Source organism: Engraulis encrasicolus, chromosome 3 (assembly GCF_034702125.1).
Source record: "Engraulis encrasicolus isolate BLACKSEA-1 chromosome 3, IST_EnEncr_1.0, whole genome shotgun sequence".
Classification (NCBI taxonomy): Eukaryota; Metazoa; Chordata; class Actinopteri; order Clupeiformes; family Engraulidae; genus Engraulis; species Engraulis encrasicolus.
This window is the reverse complement of record NC_085859.1, coordinates 38376787-38396862: the sequence shown is the minus strand read 5'-3', so window position 1 is coordinate 38396862 and position 20076 is coordinate 38376787. Positions and strand designations below refer to the sequence as shown.

Sequence of the window (20076 nt, the reverse complement as noted above, 5' to 3'; positions counted from 1 at the left end):
CTAAACAACCCACGTCTGCAGAAGAGAGCATGGTTGATTTCATTTGACATTTTTGTCGACGAATCAAACTTTTTTTTTTGCCACATAATCTTTAAAAAATCGAGAACACCCACCTCTTGAGTATTTGAACAAAATATTGTGCATTGCATCTCCCATGCGTCTTGAAAATATTGACAAATCAATAATGTTTCGTTTTGCAACAACCGGCGTCAGGGCCAATGTTGCGTAACGCAACAACCGGCGTCAATGGGTTAATCTGTCTCCATTTGATGCAGTCTCCAAGGAAACGACATAATCAGATTGGTGATGCTGGTTCCCATTTGCATCGTAAGGCCTTGCCCTACTGCTCAATCTGCGCTCTCTCTCTCTCTCTCTCTCTCTCTCTCTCTCTCTCTCTCTCTCTCTCTCTCTCTCTCTCACTAACCAGCCGTCTCGCCTCTTCTCTCCCTCCCTCGCTCCTGGCGTCATTCATTTCTCCCACGCAGTGTGGGGATGGGGAATGGGGACCGTGCCTTGAATGCTAGTGTGTGGATGTGAACACGACTCAGAAGTGGCGATATGGCTCGACTGTAGGAGAGAGCTGCTACAGGGATGAGGGATGAGAGGAACAGAGCAGGAGAGAGGGAGGGAGGAATAGAGAAAGAGATGAAGGGGGAGGAGGACAAGGAGGTGGAGGTGGGGGGGTTTGGGGCTCTTGGATAGTGTACGTTTCTCTCCATCACTCACAACACTTCACCCACTCAACACTCTGCTTGCATTGGAGCACTGGAGGAGTCCTTGATATCTTACTGCAGACTGCAAAATATCCAGAGTATCCAGAGTGTGTGTATGTGTATGTGTGTGTGTCTGTGTGTGTGTATGTGTATGTGTGTGTGTCTGTGTGTGTGTCTGTGTGTGTGTGTGTGTGTGTGTGTCTGTGTGTGTGTGTGTGTGTCTTTGTCTGTGTGTGTGTCTTTGTCTGTGTGTCTGTCTGTCTGTCTGTCTGTCTGTCTGTCTGTCTGTCTGTCTGTCTGTCTGTCTGTCTGTCTGTCTGTCTGTCTGTCTGTCTGTCTCTGTGTCTCTCTGTGTGTGTGTCAATGTGTGCGTGTGTCAATGTGTGCGTGTGTGTGTTTCTTCTAGTCTAGTATCCAGAGTGCTTGTCTGTGCTAGTCTATTCCATCACAGGCTCATAGAGCTCTTCTTTGAAGTGCCTACTCTAGCCCCCCTGAAGCACCAATCCCCTCCCTATCCTATCCCCCTCATGTATGAAGGACTGCTTGCTTGCCACTTGCTCCCCAGTCTGTCAACAGTAAACCTCAGGCTGTGCTTACTGTGGTTTGAGACACGGTCACATGCTTGCCTTTCTCCCAGGAACTCAATTTCTCACTTCCTATGATGTTTTCTCCTGTATTGAGCTGTCTCTCACTCACGCTCTCACTCTCTCGCTCTCTCTCTCTCTCTCTCTCTCTCTCTCTCTCTCTCTCTTTCTTTCTCTGCCTCTCTCTCTCTTTTTCTCTCTCTTTTTCTCGCTCTGTCTCTCTCTCTCTCTCTCTCGCTCTGTCTTGCTCTGTCTCGCTCTGTCTCGCTCTCTGTCTGTCTTTCTCTCTCTTTCTGTCTGTCTGTCTCTCTGTCTCTCTGTGTGTGTCTCTCTCTCCCTCTCTCTCTCTCTCTCGGTCTCTCTTTCTCCCTCCTTCCCTCCCTCCCCTTTGTGTGTGGTGTGTTTGTATATGTATGCCTCTGTGTCTTGTACAGAATGTGCAGGGTTTTTTTTTAGATGTGTCCATGTATGATGTCAGGGTGGGAGATGTTTATTCTGCATACTATCTGTACTGAGTGTTGGTGAGTGATGCTGTCTGTATGCGAGTGTGTGTTTGTGTGAAGCAAAGCCTTTTATCCTTGTGCTTCAGTTTATAGCTCTGCGTGCGTCCGTGCATGTGTGCGTGTGCATTCTATATGTAGTGAGGAATCGTAGGTACGCTAAGCGTGTTTACCTCTCGAGCATATATTTGTGTGTGTGTGTGTGTCTCAAGTGTGGTGGAGACACACAAAGTGTGTTTGTGCTGTTCATTCGTGTGTGTGTTTTGTCGGGGTGGGGGAGTTGTTTGTTGGTCTCCAGTGTGGAAGAGATATTCAGAGTTATTAAGTGTGTGCACCATGTGTCATGTTGGAGTGAGATGTTCAATGTGTGTTCTTGTGTGTCTCTACAGCAACAGCTGGAGGAGGAAGCTGCGAAGCCCCAGGAGCCCGAGCGCTCCATCTCCCCCCCACCCAGCGAGGCCAAGCACCGCAGCCTGGTTCAGATCATCTACGACGAGAACCGGGTGAGGAGACGCACACGCACACACACACACACACACACACACACACACACACACACACACACACACACACACACACACACACACACACACACACACACACACACACACACACACACACACACACACACACACACACACACACACACACACACACACACACACACACACACACACACACAAACACACACACACATTCAAGCTCGCACAAACACAGCAAGTGTAGTATTGCAGCCTGGTCCAGATCTTCTACGACGAGAACCGGTTGAGGACACACACACACACACACACACGGGTAATTCATGTACTGCAATGACAATGCTTCTTCAATCCACTGGAATAGTGGCATTAGCTGTGGCTGCACCTCCTTGACGTCTGCCACTACTAAAACATGACCCACATACACTCAGTCTGCACTCTTCACTTGCGTACCATTTTTTTGTGTCAGTGTTTTGCATCAAATTGAGCCAAATGGCTGTGCATGGCTGGTCAGGTCGTCAGCCTCCAGCCCCTCCAGCGTAAACACATTACAGGGCCTGTGCTGTTTGTACTGCAGCAGGCTAATGGCCGTCGCCCAGACAAGGCCTGTAAGGGGGAGGGAGCAGGAGCAGGTGCTCTTGGCACAGGGCAGGAAGACTTGCACTAGTCTGTGTGTGTGCACACGATTTTGTGTTATTTTGGTTGTGTGTGTGTGTGTGTCTGTGTGTGTGTCTGTCTGTCTGTGTGTGTGTGTGTCTGTCTCTGTGTGTCTCTGTGTGTGTCTGTCTGTCTCTGTGTGTCTGTGTGTGTGTCTGTCTGTCTCTGTCTGTGTGTGTGTCTGTGTGTGTCTGTGTCTGTCTGTCTTGGTCCTTATCTGTAAGTGTATGCGCGTGTGTGTGTGTGTGTGTGTGTGTGTGTGTGTGTGTTCTCTCGCATGCGCGCAAGTGGCTTCCCGTTTCTGTGTTTGTTTTCCCTCCATGCACTGGGTATGTGTGTCTGGGGTCTTGCTGTCCTTGGAAGTGGTGGGGGTTGGCCATTTAGTGGTTGCCTGAGCTAAGCATTAGCTGGTGCGTGCGTGCTTGTGTGCGTGCAGTTTGGCATAGCAGCAGCAACTCTCCCAGCTGCTGTGGTCTGGTGTTGCGCGGTGCAATGTGGTGTTGCACTTAGTCCACCTAGTGGTCACTCTGCACATCAAGAGGAAACGCATAGAGCCCCGCAGAGAGCTTGTATGCAGCCTGGCAGGTGGGACACATGTATGTGGGTTTAAACCCCCCCCTTAACACACACACACACACACACACACACACACACACACACACACACATACACTCTTGTTATGTAGTGATCCCGTGGTGCGCTTTAGATGTTCTGCACACACACACATAAACACTCACACGCACACACATTCAAGCTCGCACAAACACAGAGAGTGTAGTATTGCAGCCTGGTCCAGATCATCTACGACGAGAACCGGTTGAGGACACACACACACACACACACACACACACACACACACACACACACACACACACACACACACACACACACACACACACACACACACACACACACACACACACACACACACACACACGCGCACCGATACACTCTTGTTATGTAGTGATCCCGCCTGGTGCGCTTTAGATGTTGTGCGCTCCTTGAACTGTGAGACGTAGGTTCTCAGGTGGCGCTTGGTGGTGGTGCAGTGCTCATTAGTGTGTTATGTAGTGGATGGGGGTAGGGAGGGAGGGAGAGAAGTGGGGAGGGAGGTGGGTTTAGGGTCATGTTGGCAGGCACTGGTGGGTGTTTTTTTTAAGCCGGAGTTATTCATAGCCTTGGACGGCTACTCGGATGCACGGCAGAAGACGAGCCGTGATTAGTCAGGCGAAGCAGGGGGTTTCAGATGAACTGTGTGGTGTTTCGTTCTCCGCACTCAGTGTGTGTATGAAGAGAGAGAGCCCCTTGTAATCACCGTAATATGTTTAAGGGACACAAACCAATCTACCCAACTGCCGGAGATAGCTAGTCGTGCGTGCGCGCGCGCGTGTGTGTGTGTGTGTGTTAGAGACCGGGTATTCTACTCACACACACACACACACACTCACACTCACACTCACACTCACACTCACACTCACACACACACACACACACACACACACACACACACACACACACACACACACACACACACACACTCACACAGCCACACACACACACACACGGCCCATTTAAGCCACGGGAGATTGCACTTTAGTCTGTGCCATGACTTATTCATCCACCAGTGTGGTGTGAAGCAGGGCGCCAACACGACAGGGCCCTCTCTAGTATCACTTACTCCAGTGTCAGGTAAGGGACCTGGTTTGGCTCAAACACAGAGGCAGAGTATGGCTGAGTCCCAAATCTTGACTCCCTCACTCCATGATGTACTATGTAGTGGAAAAATAACCTCAGTGCAAGTTTCGTACCTGGGGCCGCAGTGGGACACTGAGCTAAAATCACTTGTAGAGTTACTTGGGCACAATCCCTGGTGCAGAACAAAATCAGAATCTAAGAAAGACAGAGAGATCGAAACGTCATCATGCTTGCCAATGAATGAATAAAAAGAAAAAAATAATTTGAAGAATAACTAAATCCAAAGGAGCGTGCATACTTTTTTCCACAAAACACTGACCTAAAATGCCATACCATTATGGTGCCGGGTTAGCCGGGTTAAAGTCTGACCTTTGGTCCTCTGACGGCCCTTCCCCTCTCCCTCTCCCTACTCTTGTCCTGTCTCTCTCAGTGTCCTCTCTGTTAAGTTGAGGTAAAAAAAACAAACAAACAAACAAACAATGCAAGTGTCATGTCCTATGTATGTAGTCAGCAGGTGAACATCTGACTTTGGATGCAGTTTATAAGTAGAAGGTGTTTAGCCGGGTCTGAAACTTAGTGCAATGGTGCCAAATACAAGTAATACAGTGGTCATTGACTTGGTTGTGTTCATGTGAACTTTGAGAATGGCAGACGTTTCTGAGCTAATTGGGAACTGATTGGTGCTGAAATAGTTATTTTTTGTTTGGAAGACCACCTCCAATCCTTGCTTTTTATGCTGACCAGTGGAGGGAGCTGTTTCTTTACATGTGTCCGGCACTGTCCCTGCAGGGAACCATGAGGCATAGGCGTTTTTACATGCAACGAGCTTGAACGCGCACGCACGCACGCACGCACGCACGCACGCACAGACTCACAGACACACACACTCACACTCTCACAGAGTGCCATTCCATTTCCCCTCCCTCCCCTCCTCAGCCTTCCTGGCTTGTGAGTAGTGTGTTTTCCAATAGTAGCTCAGTGCTCCTGACTGCCGTGTCCCGAGTGTCAGCCTTGATAATGCCAGGGGGGGGACCCAGGGCAGGAGCGGTGGTGGAGGGCCAAGTGGAGGAGGGAGGAGGGAGGGAGGGAGAAGGACTGTTTTCATTATACTCTTGTGACCCCCCTCCCTTCTCTCTCTCTCTCTCTCTCTCTCTCTCTCTCTCTCTCTCTCTCTCTCTCTCTCTCTCTCTCTCTCTCTCTCTCTCTCTCTCTCTCTCTCTCTCTCTCTCTCTCTGTCTCTGTCTCTGTCTCTGGGAGTAAAGGATTAGATTAGCAGGAAGCCAAGCCATAATCAGGCCTCGTTAGGAGGCCCTTAAGCTGCACGGTGGGCTGAGGTGACAGGAGTCATAACTTCACCGTGATTGTGTGTGTGTGTGTGTGTGTGTGTGTGAGTGTGTGTTTGCCTGTGTGTGTGAGTGTGTGTTTGCCTGTGTGTGTGTGTGTGTGTGTGTGTGTGTGTGTGTGTGTGTGTGCCTCTGTGTGTGTGCCTCTGTGTGTGTGCCTCTGTGTGTGTGCCTCTGTGTGTGTGTGTGTGTGTGTGTTTGTGTGTGTGTGTGTGCTTGTGTGTGTGTGTGTTTGCCTGAGTGTGAGTGTGTGTGCATACAAGTATAGGTTAGTTTGAGTGTCTGCATGCATGCGGGTGTGAATGTGTGTCTGTCTGTCTGTCTGTCTGTCTGTCAGTCTGTCTGTCTGTCTGTCTGATTGTGTGTGTGTGTCCATGTGTTCGTGTGCACAATGAGAATAGGAATGAGTGGGAAGGAGAGAGGTAACGAGATCATCATCATGTGTGCATGTACTCTCATGCATATTTTAATGTAGTTTGTGTGGGCGCTGATGTGTGTTGATGCTTCACTAAGCGATTGACAACGATAAACTGTAGTAGTATAGAGGCAGCTGCTACTGCCCACATTTCATTATCTCATCTTCACACTGCTGAAATATCAAACTAGAATGGGCACTCGGTAGAGCGCAAACCTTCGCCTACGCCACTTATTTTTTTCTGGCCATCTTCAGAGTGTGGGGCATAGCATTCTCCAAATCTTGGTGTTAGTTTCATTGAAATCGGACCGGATTATCGTAATATTACATTTTTGGCCCAGTCTTGACCTCTTATTCAATTCAGCATGCACACGTTGTTCTGGCATATAGTGCTTGGCAAAGAAAAACGTTTTTGACCTTTTCGTGACCTTGACCTTTGACCCAATCACTCCCAAAAAGTAATGGATTGCTCCTTGGGTCATGACGAATCATCCCACTAAATTTAATAAAAATCGGGTCAATTTACGTTTTTGACCTTTTCGTGACCTTGACTTTGACCTTTGACCCAATCACTCCCAAAAAGTAATCGATTGTTCCTTGGGTCATGACCAATCATCCCACTAAATTTCATAAAAATCGGCTTAATTTACGTTTTTGACCTTTTTGTGACCTTGACCTTGACCTTTGACCCAATCACTCCCAAAAAGTAATGGATTGTTCCTTGGGTCATGACCAATCATCCTACTAAATTTCATAAAAATCGGCTCAATTTACGTTTTTGACCTTTTCGTGACCTTGACCTTTGACCTTTGACCCAATCACTCCCAAAAACTAATCGATTGTTCCTTGGGTCATGACCAATCATCCCACTAAATTTCCTAAAAATCGGCTCAGTTCTGTCTGAGTTATACGAAGTACAAACAAACATTTTGACCTTGACCTTTGACCTTTGACCCAATCACTCCCAAAAACTAATTGATTGTTCCTTGGGTCATGACCAATCATCCCACTAAATTTCCTAAAAATCGGCTCAGTTCTGTCTGAGTTATACGAAGTACAAACAAACATTTTGACCTTGACCTTTGACCTTTGACCCAATCACTCCCAAAAACTAATCGATTGTTCCTTGGGTCATGACCAATCATTCCACCAAATTTCATAAAAATTGGCTCAGTTCTGACTGAGTTATACGAAGTACATACAAACAAACATATTCACAAATAAATAAATAAATAAATAAATAAATAAATAAATAAATAAATAAATACACAGCGGTCAAAACATAACCTTCGCCGACTTTGTCTTGGCGAAGGTAACCATGGTCTTGGAGCTGTTTGGAGCCACTTCCAGACACGCACGCACGCACACACGAACACTCACATGCACGCACACGCACACGCACGAAGGCACATGCACACACATGCACTCGCACGCACACACGCACACAGGCATGCATAGACGTAGACCCACATTCTCAAACAGCTGTAATTGCGGGAAATGTAGTGAGTTAAAGACCTTGGAGAGCTGGCTGTCTTATTACTGTACTGGCGCTCCCTTTTGAGGCCAAAGAAAAAATAAGAGCAGAACGGTGTGTGTGTGTGTGCGTGCTAGTGTGTATCTGTGTATGTGTGTGTGTGTGTGTGTGTGTGTGTGTGTGTGCGTGCGTGTGCATGTGCGCTTGCGCATGTGTGTGCTTGCGTGTCTGTGTGCTTGTGTGTGTGTGCATACGTTCTTGGAACACTGTACTTGTGAGGTCCTCATAACTATTGTCCTTCAACAGTTTTCATGGTCATTTTTTAGTTGTGTTCGTGCGCATGTGCTCGTGTGCGTGCGCTAGAGTGTGTTCTCATCTATTTGTGTGAGTGTGAGAGGCAGAGAAAGGATGAGCGCAGGCAAGTGAGATGTGTTACCATGGAGATGAGAAACGTGAGTCCAGTCTGTTGACATGTGCTGATGGTCTGTTTTTGTGTGTGTTTTCCAGAAAAAGGCAGAGGAGGCTCACAGGATTTTGGAGGGACTGGGACCCAGAGTGGAACTGGTGAGTTGCTTTGATTTCCTCCCTTCACTTATCATGCATTTGTCAGGATTTGTTTACAATGCCATGTTCTTGTTGCTGTCTGCCTACCTATCTGTCGTCCACTTTCCGTTTATTCTGTCTCACTTGATTTAGACCTACAGTTTTACACATTATTTTCTGAATCATGCTGAAAAGAAACTTGCCGATAAATGTTAGATTAGAGATTGGGGAAAACGATTCATTGGTATGACTATCATCAGTATGACATGCATAGTTCAGTGGTTCTTCACCAGACTGAAGCACACAGGCGCACTGGGTAAGAAGTTACAGAGATACCATGCTATAAAAATGGATAATACTGTAACTTATGACAGCTCTACCGGAACAAAGCAGCTTGATTAAAATTATTTGCGTATACATAGCACAATAATGTGGTGAGATAAATGTGTGTGGTGTGTTACTTAAAGAATTTTACCAAATATTATTATCTGGTCATTTATTTATTTATTGTATTTTTGTGTAATTACTGTAAAGGTTATTTTCCTTCCAGTGACTGTGAACTTTATCAGACTTCAGACTCCAGACTTACACTTGAACTTAGACTTATCCCTGAGGGGAAATTCATGTCCCATGGTGCTCTGCAGATACAAAAGAGAAATAAAAAAATAAAAATAGATACAAAAATAAAGATGGGTGCTTGCAATGCAGAGAAGTCTATGTTTTTCTCTAAGTCCTTAATTGACGGATTGAACAGCTGTATGGCTCTTAGGACAACCATGCAAACACGTCTGATTGATTTTCCCGTCTTCCCTTTCCCTCTCACACAGCGCCCACTCGGCCAGCTCGTGCCAGCGCTATAATTGCCTAATTTATGTTTGCCGAAGATCCCTGAAATATCCTCGCATCTTAAAGTCATCTGATTCTTTCAGTGTTGTCTATCTGTGTATGCGTCTACAGTGCCTTCAAAAAGTCTACACACCCCTCCTCAAATGTCAGGTTTTTGTGATGTAAAAAAATGACAGAAAGACAAAATAAATTCACAGCTTTTTCCACCTTCAATCTAAACTATTAACCTGTACAATGCAATTGAGAAACAAGCATAAGGCTTTATGGAAACAATAGAAAAAAAATGTCTTTCTGTCAATTTTTTTTACTTCGCAAAAAGCTGACATTTGAGGAAGGGTGTGTAGACTTTTTGAAGGCACTGTATGTGTGTATGCTTGTGCGTGCACCGCATTGTTTATATTAAACCCATGGGATATCACTGGAAATCCCGTAGCCATCTATTAAACACTGCACGAAACTTCCGACTTCAAGATGCCAACATGTCTAACAAGCCCAATGACATAATTGCATTAGAGAAAAGGGTTGGGTGGGATTTTGCAGTTTATCGGTCATGATGACTTCATAGAAGATAGGACTGTACAGCACTTGCTGACCCTTCTTAGGCCATTTTTAGAACGTTTTTTTTTTTTTTGGGAATGTTGGAACTTCGAACAGGAATATCTCTCCCAGAGAGAGACAGTTTCACCCTCCGAGAAGTTGCTCGCACACTTTCGCACTGTGATTTAGAGACGTTTTACTTACTCCGGAGGTTTTGAATACAGATTTTTTTTACTGAATATTTCATTGGGCCAAGAAAACAGTCGGGGAATATAGCCTGTAAGCATTTTATCACTCCTAACTTTTTCCAAAGATGCATGGTCATACAGAACCTGTGGTGTCTCGCAGTACACACAGACAGACACACACACACACACACACACACACACACACACACACACACACACACACACACACACACACACACACACCCTTCTCAGCATCGTCACTCAGATCTTCTAGTTCAGAGAGCTGAGGGATGTCCCCAACAACCACTTGTCAGACACACACACACACACACACACACACACACACACACACACACACACACACACACACACACACACACACACACACACACACACACACAGCCTGTGTGCGTGTGTAAAAGCTGTGACCTGGTTTCTTGGCATCAGAGAGAAAAGTGAGTGAGGGTGAAGCAAAGGACAGCTAGAGATGAAATGGGGATGTGGGGGAGGAGAGGAGGAGCGAGGGATGGAAGGAGTTGAGAAGAGAGGGAGGGAAGGAGGGATGTCGGGTTGAAAGGCAGGGAGGCGGGAGGTTCATACTGATGTGCCTTGATGTGTCAGCCTGAACTGAAACTGGACTCTTAGCCTCTAGACACTCACAGTAATTCTTTTATCTTCCTTTGACTCGCTCTGTCTCTCTTTCTCTCCCCTCTCTCTTTCTCCCCCCCCCCTCTCCATCTCCCTCTCTCTCTCTCTCTCTCTCTCTCTCTCTCTCTCTCTCTCTCTCTCTCTCTCTCTCTCTCTCTCTCTCTCTCTCCACAGCCTCTCTACAACCAGCCCTCTGATACCAAGCAGTACCATGAGAACATCAAAATGTAAGTAGCCTCACACATCTTTTTTTCTTTAATCCCCAACTTCCCTTCTACATCACAGCTTTATCTCTGGGTATATCACTGCTAGTTTGCATTTGCATCCGTCAAAGCGAGCAGACTACCACCAAAGAAGTGCACTGGGGGTTCAAATGGCGCCACCATTGGCTATGATGTTTTTCATACATATTATCCATGTTGATGCCAACTGTCAATATGTACATGTTTCTTTACTGTGTGTGTGTGTGCGCGTGTGCATGCCTGCGTGTACGTCTGTGTGCGCGTCTGTGTGGACATTGTTGACGATGGCCTTGTGTGGGCAAGGTGAAGGGAGTTTTTTTATTATTATTAAAAAAAAAACGTTCACATCCTCTTCTCTTCTCTTCTCTTCTCTTCTCTTCTCTTCTCTTCTCTCTCCTCTCCTCTCCTCTCCTCTCCTCTCCTCTCCTCTTCATCCCTTAGCAGGTTGTTCGTGTCTTTCTTTCAGTCTCCTCCTCTTAACCCACTACCCCCTGTCCACAAGCGTTTTGATCTGAGAGCCCTCTGTTGGCCACAGTGGATTTTTTTTTTTTTTAATGGTGCAATTAATCAACAGGTGTGCGTGCATGTGCGTGCGTGCGTGCGTGTGTGTGCGTGCGTGGCTCCACATGACTTTGATCTCTTGTCAATCGGCTGCTTTGTCTCCCTGAGTCCACTCCTCACCAAGGTCCATTTCTTTCCCATCTCTGCATCTGCCTCTGTACTCAGAGGGACCATATGGTGCTGTGTGTGCTTGTTTTGGTTCCACTAAATGATGTGTGTGTGTGCGCGTGTGTCTGTGTGTCTGTGTGTGTGTGTGGAACCCTGTACATGGCACAGAGCTGTTAATCTAATGGACCTGCCATCTGTTTCAGCGCACAATGCCATGCCTGTGTTCACATTACACACACACACACACACACACACACACACACACACACACACACACACACACACACACACACACACACACACACACACACACACACACACACACACACACAGTCACTTTCTCCTGAAATGTTTACAATTTGCATAGACAAGCACCTAAGCATTTCACTCCCAGGCGCCTGTTGTCATGATTTGCATCTCATGATTTGGATTCTTTGCAGTCATTCTTAATTTCATTCATTCATTCATTCATTCATTCATTCATTCATTCATTCATTCATTCATTCATTCATTCATTCATTCATTCATTCATTCATTTCATTTCATTTCATTTCAAGACAATGCACATTAATCAATACATCAGTTTTGAAATCGTCAATATAAATATGCCGGAGTTGGGCATAGTTGCTAGATTTCATCCGTTGTCCTTAGGGCAGGGTTCGCCTGCCTTGAAAACCTTACAGGCTGTTGTTTGCAGACTGCAGTGTTCACCTGCCTTGCCCTGAGGATTAGTTGTATCTAGACCATCGCGACCTCAGAGCATCTCAAAACTAGACAGGCGATTAAAGGCCCTGTGTGGAAATTGTAGTAGTTAATTTCCAAAATATTCGAAATGCTGCCCTTTCACGTTTTTCCCCCCAGAAATATTCACTTAAGTAATAAAAATAATATTCACTGGTCTGACCACAGTATAGTGAGGGGTGCAGCCAAATATGTCTATAGCCCGATTCGGACGGGACTTTTATTACCTATGGACCCCCCGGTAATTCTGAGTTCTTAGTCCTGTGCCATGTCCGCGATTTGTGAGGTAATACTTCCGCCGCGAATTACCTACAGTATTTCGGCGAAACACAGACGTCCTGGGGTAATTTCACATACTGTAGGCGCGCCGTCTGTACCCCCTTGTAATGTCTGTGAATTGAGTAAATAACAGACGTTTATTAATCCCGTCCGAATACGCCTCGAGAAATCACGGAGGTCTGGGGGTAATTGCGAATTATCAGGGGTCCATAGGTAATATTTATCCTGTGCGAATCGGGTTATTGACTGGAAATTGAAAATGATGGACATGCAGAAGATCTGCCTATTTATTTTTGAGAAGTGCAACATTTCCATGTCAAAATTAATGCTTAGACATTGGTAGTGGTGGTAAATCTTAATGAAAAAGACGATATTTTTGAAAGATTTTAGTGCGTGGCCCGCTTGTGTGTGTGTTTTGATTTTTCTCATAGAGCAGGCAGCTGTTTCAGTAAGAGTGTGTTTGTGGGAAAGGTCTGACGGTGTTTACTAGTTGTTTTTTTCCTAATGTTTGTGTGTGTTTATGCCATTATTGTTGGCAATCCTCACTGTATTTCCTTAATAGATGTTAATGGGTAATGGCCTTGGCGGATAGGCTACACACACAGTCACACTATATATATATACATTTCCGGATGGATAGTAAGCACTGCTGTGTGTGTTTGGAATCATATTGTTTTGTTGTGTTTAACTTGCTTTAAAGGCCAACTTCCGATAAAACACAGTTTTACTCACTCCTTATGAAGATCGGACGGTCACCCCAAGTTAAACTCACTTGCAAGGCTCTCATAGCGGTGCGTCACCTCGCCTGGCTGTGTTTCCCGGTGTTTCCCAATTGACATAAATAATGCAGAGAAACGAGCGAATCACGAAAGCCTTTCTGTGTTTCGTCACGTCGAAAGAAGGCGTTGGCCACAAAGGTTTATGTCGACCCATTTTTCTAAAAACATGTCGAGTAATTTTTTTCTGCTTGTTTTCAATACAAGCAACGTCTGGTGGCCCGAAATCTAGCTTAGCTTAGCTATCAGCTGGTTGCTACTCTCAGGTACACACACAGCACAAAGCCTCATCCATAGAGCAAGCCCACTCTGGTTGCTCCGTGCCTGCAGCTCGCCTAGGGGTCGCTGTCGAAAGAGCACAGCCCTGAATGGAGCATGCACGCCTCCGTTGGCGCCCCTATAGTGCAGTACCACCCAGGGAAGTGGCGACTCTGTTTCCCATTACATTCTCTCCAAGAACAGGAGGACTGAGCCAATCAGAGACGCATTTCCACGAGAGCTGGAAGAGTGAGCCAATCAGAGACGCATTTCCACGAGAAACACGGAACACCCTCTCGTTTCTCCACAAGCCACCTTGCTGGCTTGCAAAAACGGCTTGAAACAAAGCAACCACAACGTTTTTTAAAACAGGACCAACGCGTAACACATTCAATAATAATGGGGAACACAGAAATATTAATCAAATGACGTTGAGAGGCCATCTTTAAAGGTCACTATGGCAACCTGGTAAGAAGAAAGGATTGGACAGCATTATGATGAACTGACTGTCTCTCTCCCTCCCTACCTCTTATTTTCTCTCACTCTTTCCTCCCTCCACACTGTTTCTCTCTCTCTCTCTCTCTCTCTCTCTCTCTCTCTCTCTCTCTCTCTCTCTCTCTCTCTCTCTCTCTCTCTCTCTCTCTCTGTTCCTCTCTGTTCCTCTCTCTCCCCCCACTGTCCTGTTTTTCGTCCTTCTGCAGAAATCAGGCAATGAGGAAGAAGCTCATTCTGTATTTCAAGAGAAGAAATCATGCTCGCAAGCAGTGGGTAAGTGCTATGATCACACACACACACACACACACACACACACACACACACACACACACACACACACACACACACACACACACACACACACACACACACACACACACACACACACACACACACACACACACACACACACACACACACACACACACAAACTGTCTCCTCTTATTCTTTGCTTCCCTTGAGTTTTCTGTCGCTCTTATCTCTTTTTTCCCTCTCAGTCTGTCTCTGTCTGGCTTGTGTTGTCTTTTTATTTCTTCCTGTGACAGCGTCACAGCTTCAGCATGACACAGAAGGTCTCTCTCTCTCGTTCTCATTCTCGCTCTCTCGCTCTCTCTCTCTTTATCTCCCTCCCTCTCCCTCTCCCTCCCTCTCTCTCTCTCTCTCTCTCTCTCTCTCTCTCTCTCTCTCTCTCTCTTTCTCTCTTTCTCTCTTTCTCTCTCTCTCTCTCTCTCTCTCTCTCTCTCTCTCTCTCTCTCTCTCTCTCTCAACCCCCCTCCTTCTTCTCGTCCTTCCTCTTCTTGTTGGTGTGTGTGTGTGTGTGTGTGTGTGTGTGTGTGTGTGTGTGTGTGTGTGTGTGTGTGTGTGTGTGTGTGTGTGTGTGTGTCCGTGGGCATCTGAATGGTTTTGTGTGTGCACTTAAGACTATAGTTCAGCAATACGGTACTTGTTCTATTCTGTTGCTATGGAAAGCTCGCTCACAGACACCTAAATGCAAGAGTAGCTGCCCCAGTTTGTGTGTGTGACAGCGGAGCTCTACTGCTGCAAGTGGGTGTTTAAAACTGGTTCTGTCTATTGGCACAGGGCTAGTGGAAGTAATAGTAGTTGGGCATGCACCAAACCAGCCTTTTCTGATCTCAATATTGATTCTGATTTGGCAAATCAAGCAATACCAGATAAAGGCCCTCAAGTCACAATTGTATATTCATAAGTAAAGATATTTGGAATACCTTTTCAGCTCATGGATAGACAGACATTAATGCAATGCATCATTATTTTTGTCAATCAATATTGCAAAATGTTTCAGCAGTGGTTTTGCTGTTAGATGTTGCATGACAGTATTTAACTGAGTCTATGCTAGCTAGACACTAACTATCAGAGCTGTAGGTCAGCATGCATTAACCCAATCCAACTCAATCCATCTGCTTGGTCCACATCAGGCCAGTTGCCTTAGCCAAATATCAGATTAAAAATGAAACTCTCATTAGTGCTACAACACTCCCCAGCAGTCAGCTGTGCTGTGCTCTCCTGTAGCCAAGCTGTGGAGGAGGAAGACACATCTGTCTCTGTGTGTTTGTCTACTCATCACTGAACGCCTGCCAATGTTGCCAGTGATGATGATGGCCATGATGATGATGATGATGATGATTGCTGCGTAATTAATTTAGCATCTGCAATGTGGCGTGGGATTGCCCACAAGTGTGCTGCATTTCTTTCTCGTTCTGAGTGTGAGTGTCTGCACTCTGCACTGAATTGTGGATTAGTATTTGTAAGCTAGATTCTGGACACATGTTTTCTAGGCTCAGACAGGATGAGTACGCACTGCAACACTAAGACAAGTAACGGAGGGAAAGAAGTGTTAAGCACACCTTGTGGATGTATTTTTTGACTCCAGAGTGATTGTAGAGCCATGTGGATGATGGCCTGCTCTCTGCAGATGGCTGTTTTGAGTGCATTAGTCCCAAGTCAGCACAGCATTACCCTAGGATGCATATGTACAGCTGAGTTAATGTGCATGCATGTCCGCACATGTGCATGTGAGCCTATATGTTCCTGTATAACTAAATGTGTCCGTGTGCATCTGCCCTTGCAGGTGTGTATAACTGTGCGTGCTTGTGTGCGTGCGTGTGTGCGGGCCCATGAGTGTGTTTGCACGTGTGCATCTGTTGTCAAACTGTCTGTGTGTGTGTGCTCTTGCAGGTGTGTATAACAGAGTGAGTGTCTGCGTGTGAGTGTGTTTGCTTGTGCTTCCGTTGTCTAACTCGGAGTGTGTGTGTCCGTCTGTCTCTGGGCGTCCAGGAGCAGAAGTTCTGCCAGCGGTACGACCAGCTGATGGAGGCCTGGGAGAAGAAGGTGGAGCGCATCGAGAACAACCCGCGGCGGCGCGCCAAGGAGAGCAAGGTTCGAGAGTACTACGAGAAGCAGTTCCCCGAGATCCGCAAGCAGAGGGAGATGCAGGAGCGCATGCAGAGGTGAGACTGTGTGGGTGTGTGTGTGTGTGCTCTGTATTGTGCGTGTGCTCTGTATTGTGTGTATGTGTGTGCTCTGTAGTGTGTGCGCGTGCTTGTGCTTGTGTGTACGCGCTCTGTATTGTGTGTGTGTGTGTGTGTGTGTACGCGCTCTGTATTGTGTGTGTGTGTGTGTGTGTGTGTACGCGCTCTGTATTGTGTGTGTGTGTGTACGCGCACTGTATTGTGTGTGTGTGTGTGTACGCGCTCTGTATTATGTGTGTGTGTACGCGCTCTGTATTGTGTGTGTGTGTGTGTGTGTGTGTACGCGCTCTGTATTGTGTGTGTGTGTGTGTACGCGCTCTGTATTGTGTGTGTGTGTGTGTACGCGCTCTGTATTGTGTGTGTGTGTGTGTGTACGCCCTCTGTATTGTGTGTGTGTGCTCTGTTGTGTGTGTGTGTGTGCGCTCTGTATTGTGTGGGCGCACTCTGTATTGTGTGGGCGCGCGCGTGTGTGTGTGTGTGTGCGCTCTGTATTGTGTGGGCGCGCTCTGTATTGTGTGGGCGCGTGTGTGTGTGCTCTGTATTGTGTGGGCGCGCTCTGTATTGTCTACGTGTGTGTGTGTTTGTGTGACACACATTGAATTGTCTGTTTATGCAACTGTATTGGGAGCCTCTACTTGTAAATGTTGCACTGAGCCAGTCAGTGCCTCACCACCCACCCCACCATGTGTACGTTTTTTATTATTATTTTTTTAACACAACAGAGGATTGACAGAGTAACTGTGATTCGGTTAAACGTACATGAGTACGCGCATCCCTAGTGTGTGTTTTTTGCGGTCTCTTCTGTATACGGGTGGTTTAATCAAAGGTGTTTATTTCAGTTCAAATTCATAATAGTATTGTTTGTGGACCAATCTTAGTGAAGCTACCTTTGCAACGTGTGTTTTTTTCCCTCAAAGCGGTCATGCTCAGTCAGAGTTGTCTATATGCTGTGTAACCCCAGAGCTGAAGTTCAAACCACAGGATGTGCTGGCGATGGGGTGGAGTGGGCTTGCGTGCGTATGTGTGCTTGCGTGCGTATGTGTGCGTGCATGCGTGGAGTGCGTGTGTGGGTGTGTGCGTATGTATGTGTGCGTGTGTGCGTGAAAGAGAGAGAGAATGCGCGTTTGTGTGTGCGTATACGTGTCCTAGAAACTAACTACGGGCGACCTCTGTGTGCATGTGCGTGCGTGTGTGCGCCTGCGTTTGTGTTTCTGCTCTGCGTTTGTGTGTGTGCGTGTGTGTCTGTGTGTGTCCGTGCGTGCGTCAGAGAGAATGTGTGTTAATACATTTGTGTGTGTGCCTGCGTATACCGGTACATTTCCTCGAAACTGACTTCGGCACAACTGTCGTCGGCGACCTCTGGCTCGCTTGTGCAACGGCAGCAGCTCGGCAGTTTGTGCAATTACCTCTGGCCTCTGCCTGGCCCTCCGCTCACTGGAGCCAGTGGAGCATTCTGGGAATGATCTGAGTTCAGGGCGGCTTCTCAAACCAGCAGCAAAGGGCAAATTGCCAGTGATGTGGTGATGTTTTATCCGTTCATCCACATCACATTATCCCAAAGGGCTAAGTTGAAGTGCCCCTATCTTTTTTGTGTTGTGTAGTGGTTTTGCATTAGGGCCAAATTCTAAATGTGCAAATATTCCAAAGTGGATCAGTAATTTCTGTAGCATTCGGTTCTTTGGAGACTTCAAAGTGTTCTTTTTTTACTCATGTCTGTCTGTGTATCTGCACTTGTCTGTCTGTCTGTCTGTCTGTTTCTCTCTCTCTCTCTCTCTCTCTCTCTCTCTCTCTCTCTCTCTCTCTCTCTCTCTCTCTCTCTCTCTCTCGCTCTCTCTCCCCTCCTCCCCCTCTCTCTTGCTCTCTCTCTCTCTCTCTCTCTCTCTCTCTCTCTCTCTCTCTCTCTCTCCCTCTCTATCCCTCTCTATCCCTCTCTATCCATCTTTCCATCTGTGTGTCTCTCTCCGTCTGTCTGTCCGTGTGTGTCAGCAGTCGTGTCGGCCAGCGCGGCGGCCTGGCGTCAGCGGCACGGAGTGAACACGAGGTCTCTGAGATCATCGATGGCATCTCTGAACAGGAGGTGAGACGCACGCACACGCGCGCGCACACACACACACACACACACACACACACACACAATCGATGGCATCTCTGAACAGGAGGTGACACACACACACACACGCACACACACACGCACAATCGATGGCATCTCTGAACAGGGGGTGAGACACACACACACACAAACACACACACACACACACACACACACACACACACACACACACACAATCGATGGCATCTCTGAACAGGGGGTGAGCGACTACCAGTAACACACACACACACACACAAACACACATGTGGTTTTGGGGATGCACAGCCCATACATCGTGTAGATTGCATTGTCTGATGACTTCTGCAAAAAAAAGATGGCGGTTGTCATTTCCCTCAAACCTCGTCATCGTGTGTGAGTGTTTCCTTTCTTCCTCTTTTATCTGTCGGTTCCCTGTGTGTGTATGTGCGTGCGTCTGTCTCTCTCACTCTCTCTCTCCCGTGCTACCTTCATTTATAGGGATGCACGATACCACTTTTTATGGAAACCGATACGAGTACATTAATTTCTGTACTTGCCGATACCGAGTACCGATACTGATACTTTTACTACCAACACACAATGGAAATAAATGCACAGCCTTGTTTTCTTCCACCCATGATATTTGTTTTATCGTCCATTTACATGCAGATTTAAATGTTAGTAAATGCATGAGGTGGCGCTATTTTCCCATGCTGCTTTCAAGTCAATGGAACGTCATGAGATGTTGCACAGTTTCGTGCAATAGAAGTATCGGTCCTGGTATCGGCAAGTGTTTGACAAGAACAAGTAAGAGTATGAGTGCAATGAGCAAGTATCTGTGGCGATACCGATCCAAGTATCGCTATTGGTGCATCCCTATTCATTTCCATTTCATTTTCATTCTGACCATTGTAAACTTTCCCACTGGGGCCGGGATGGTTTAATTTTGTTGTCACCTCTGCTCCTCACTTCCTCCCCGGGAGGTTTGTATTGCGTGTTCAGAGAAGCCACACACTTCCTCTTTAGCCTGACCTCTCACACACACTCAGACATGCAAGCTTTATCACACACACACACACACACACACACACACACACACACACACACACACACACACACACACACACACACACACACACACACACACACACACACACACACACACACACACACACACACACACGATGCAAGGTCAGTGCTATACACATTGCTGCCAATGTTGCCCTTATACCCAAACTGAAGTATACCTTCTCTTCTCTCCTTATCTCTCATCCCTTCACTCTTTCTCAATTGCACTCTCTCTCTCTCTCTCTCTCTCTCTCTCTCTCTCTCTCTCTCTAACCCCCCCCCTCTCTCTCTCTCTCTCTCTCTCTCTCTCTCTCTCTCTCTCTCTCTCTCTCTCTCTCTCTCTCTCTCTCTCTCTCTCCCTCCATCTCT

The 20076-nt window shown here is 46.7% G+C and overlaps 1 protein-coding gene across 11 annotated transcripts in view; it reads left to right on the top strand.

Moving 5' to 3' along the window:
- ncor2 (nuclear receptor corepressor 2) overlaps nt 1-20076 on the top strand; it is a 179569-nt gene that overhangs the window by 97490 nt on the left and 62003 nt on the right. For 8 of the 11 annotated variants that reach the window (XM_063195357.1, XM_063195361.1, XM_063195359.1 and 5 more), the window contains 6 exons: nt 2187-2300; nt 8368-8424; nt 10797-10849; nt 14289-14355; nt 16378-16550; nt 18558-18648. In XM_063195357.1, coding sequence (XP_063051427.1) covers nt 2187-2300; nt 8368-8424; nt 10797-10849; nt 14289-14355; nt 16378-16550; nt 18558-18648 — 555 coding nt within the window. The remainder of the gene's footprint in view (nt 1-2186; nt 2301-8367; nt 8425-10796; nt 10850-14288; nt 14356-16377; nt 16551-18557; nt 18649-20076) is intronic. The other 3 variants (XM_063195366.1, XM_063195356.1, XM_063195365.1) reach the window with 1 other exon arrangement.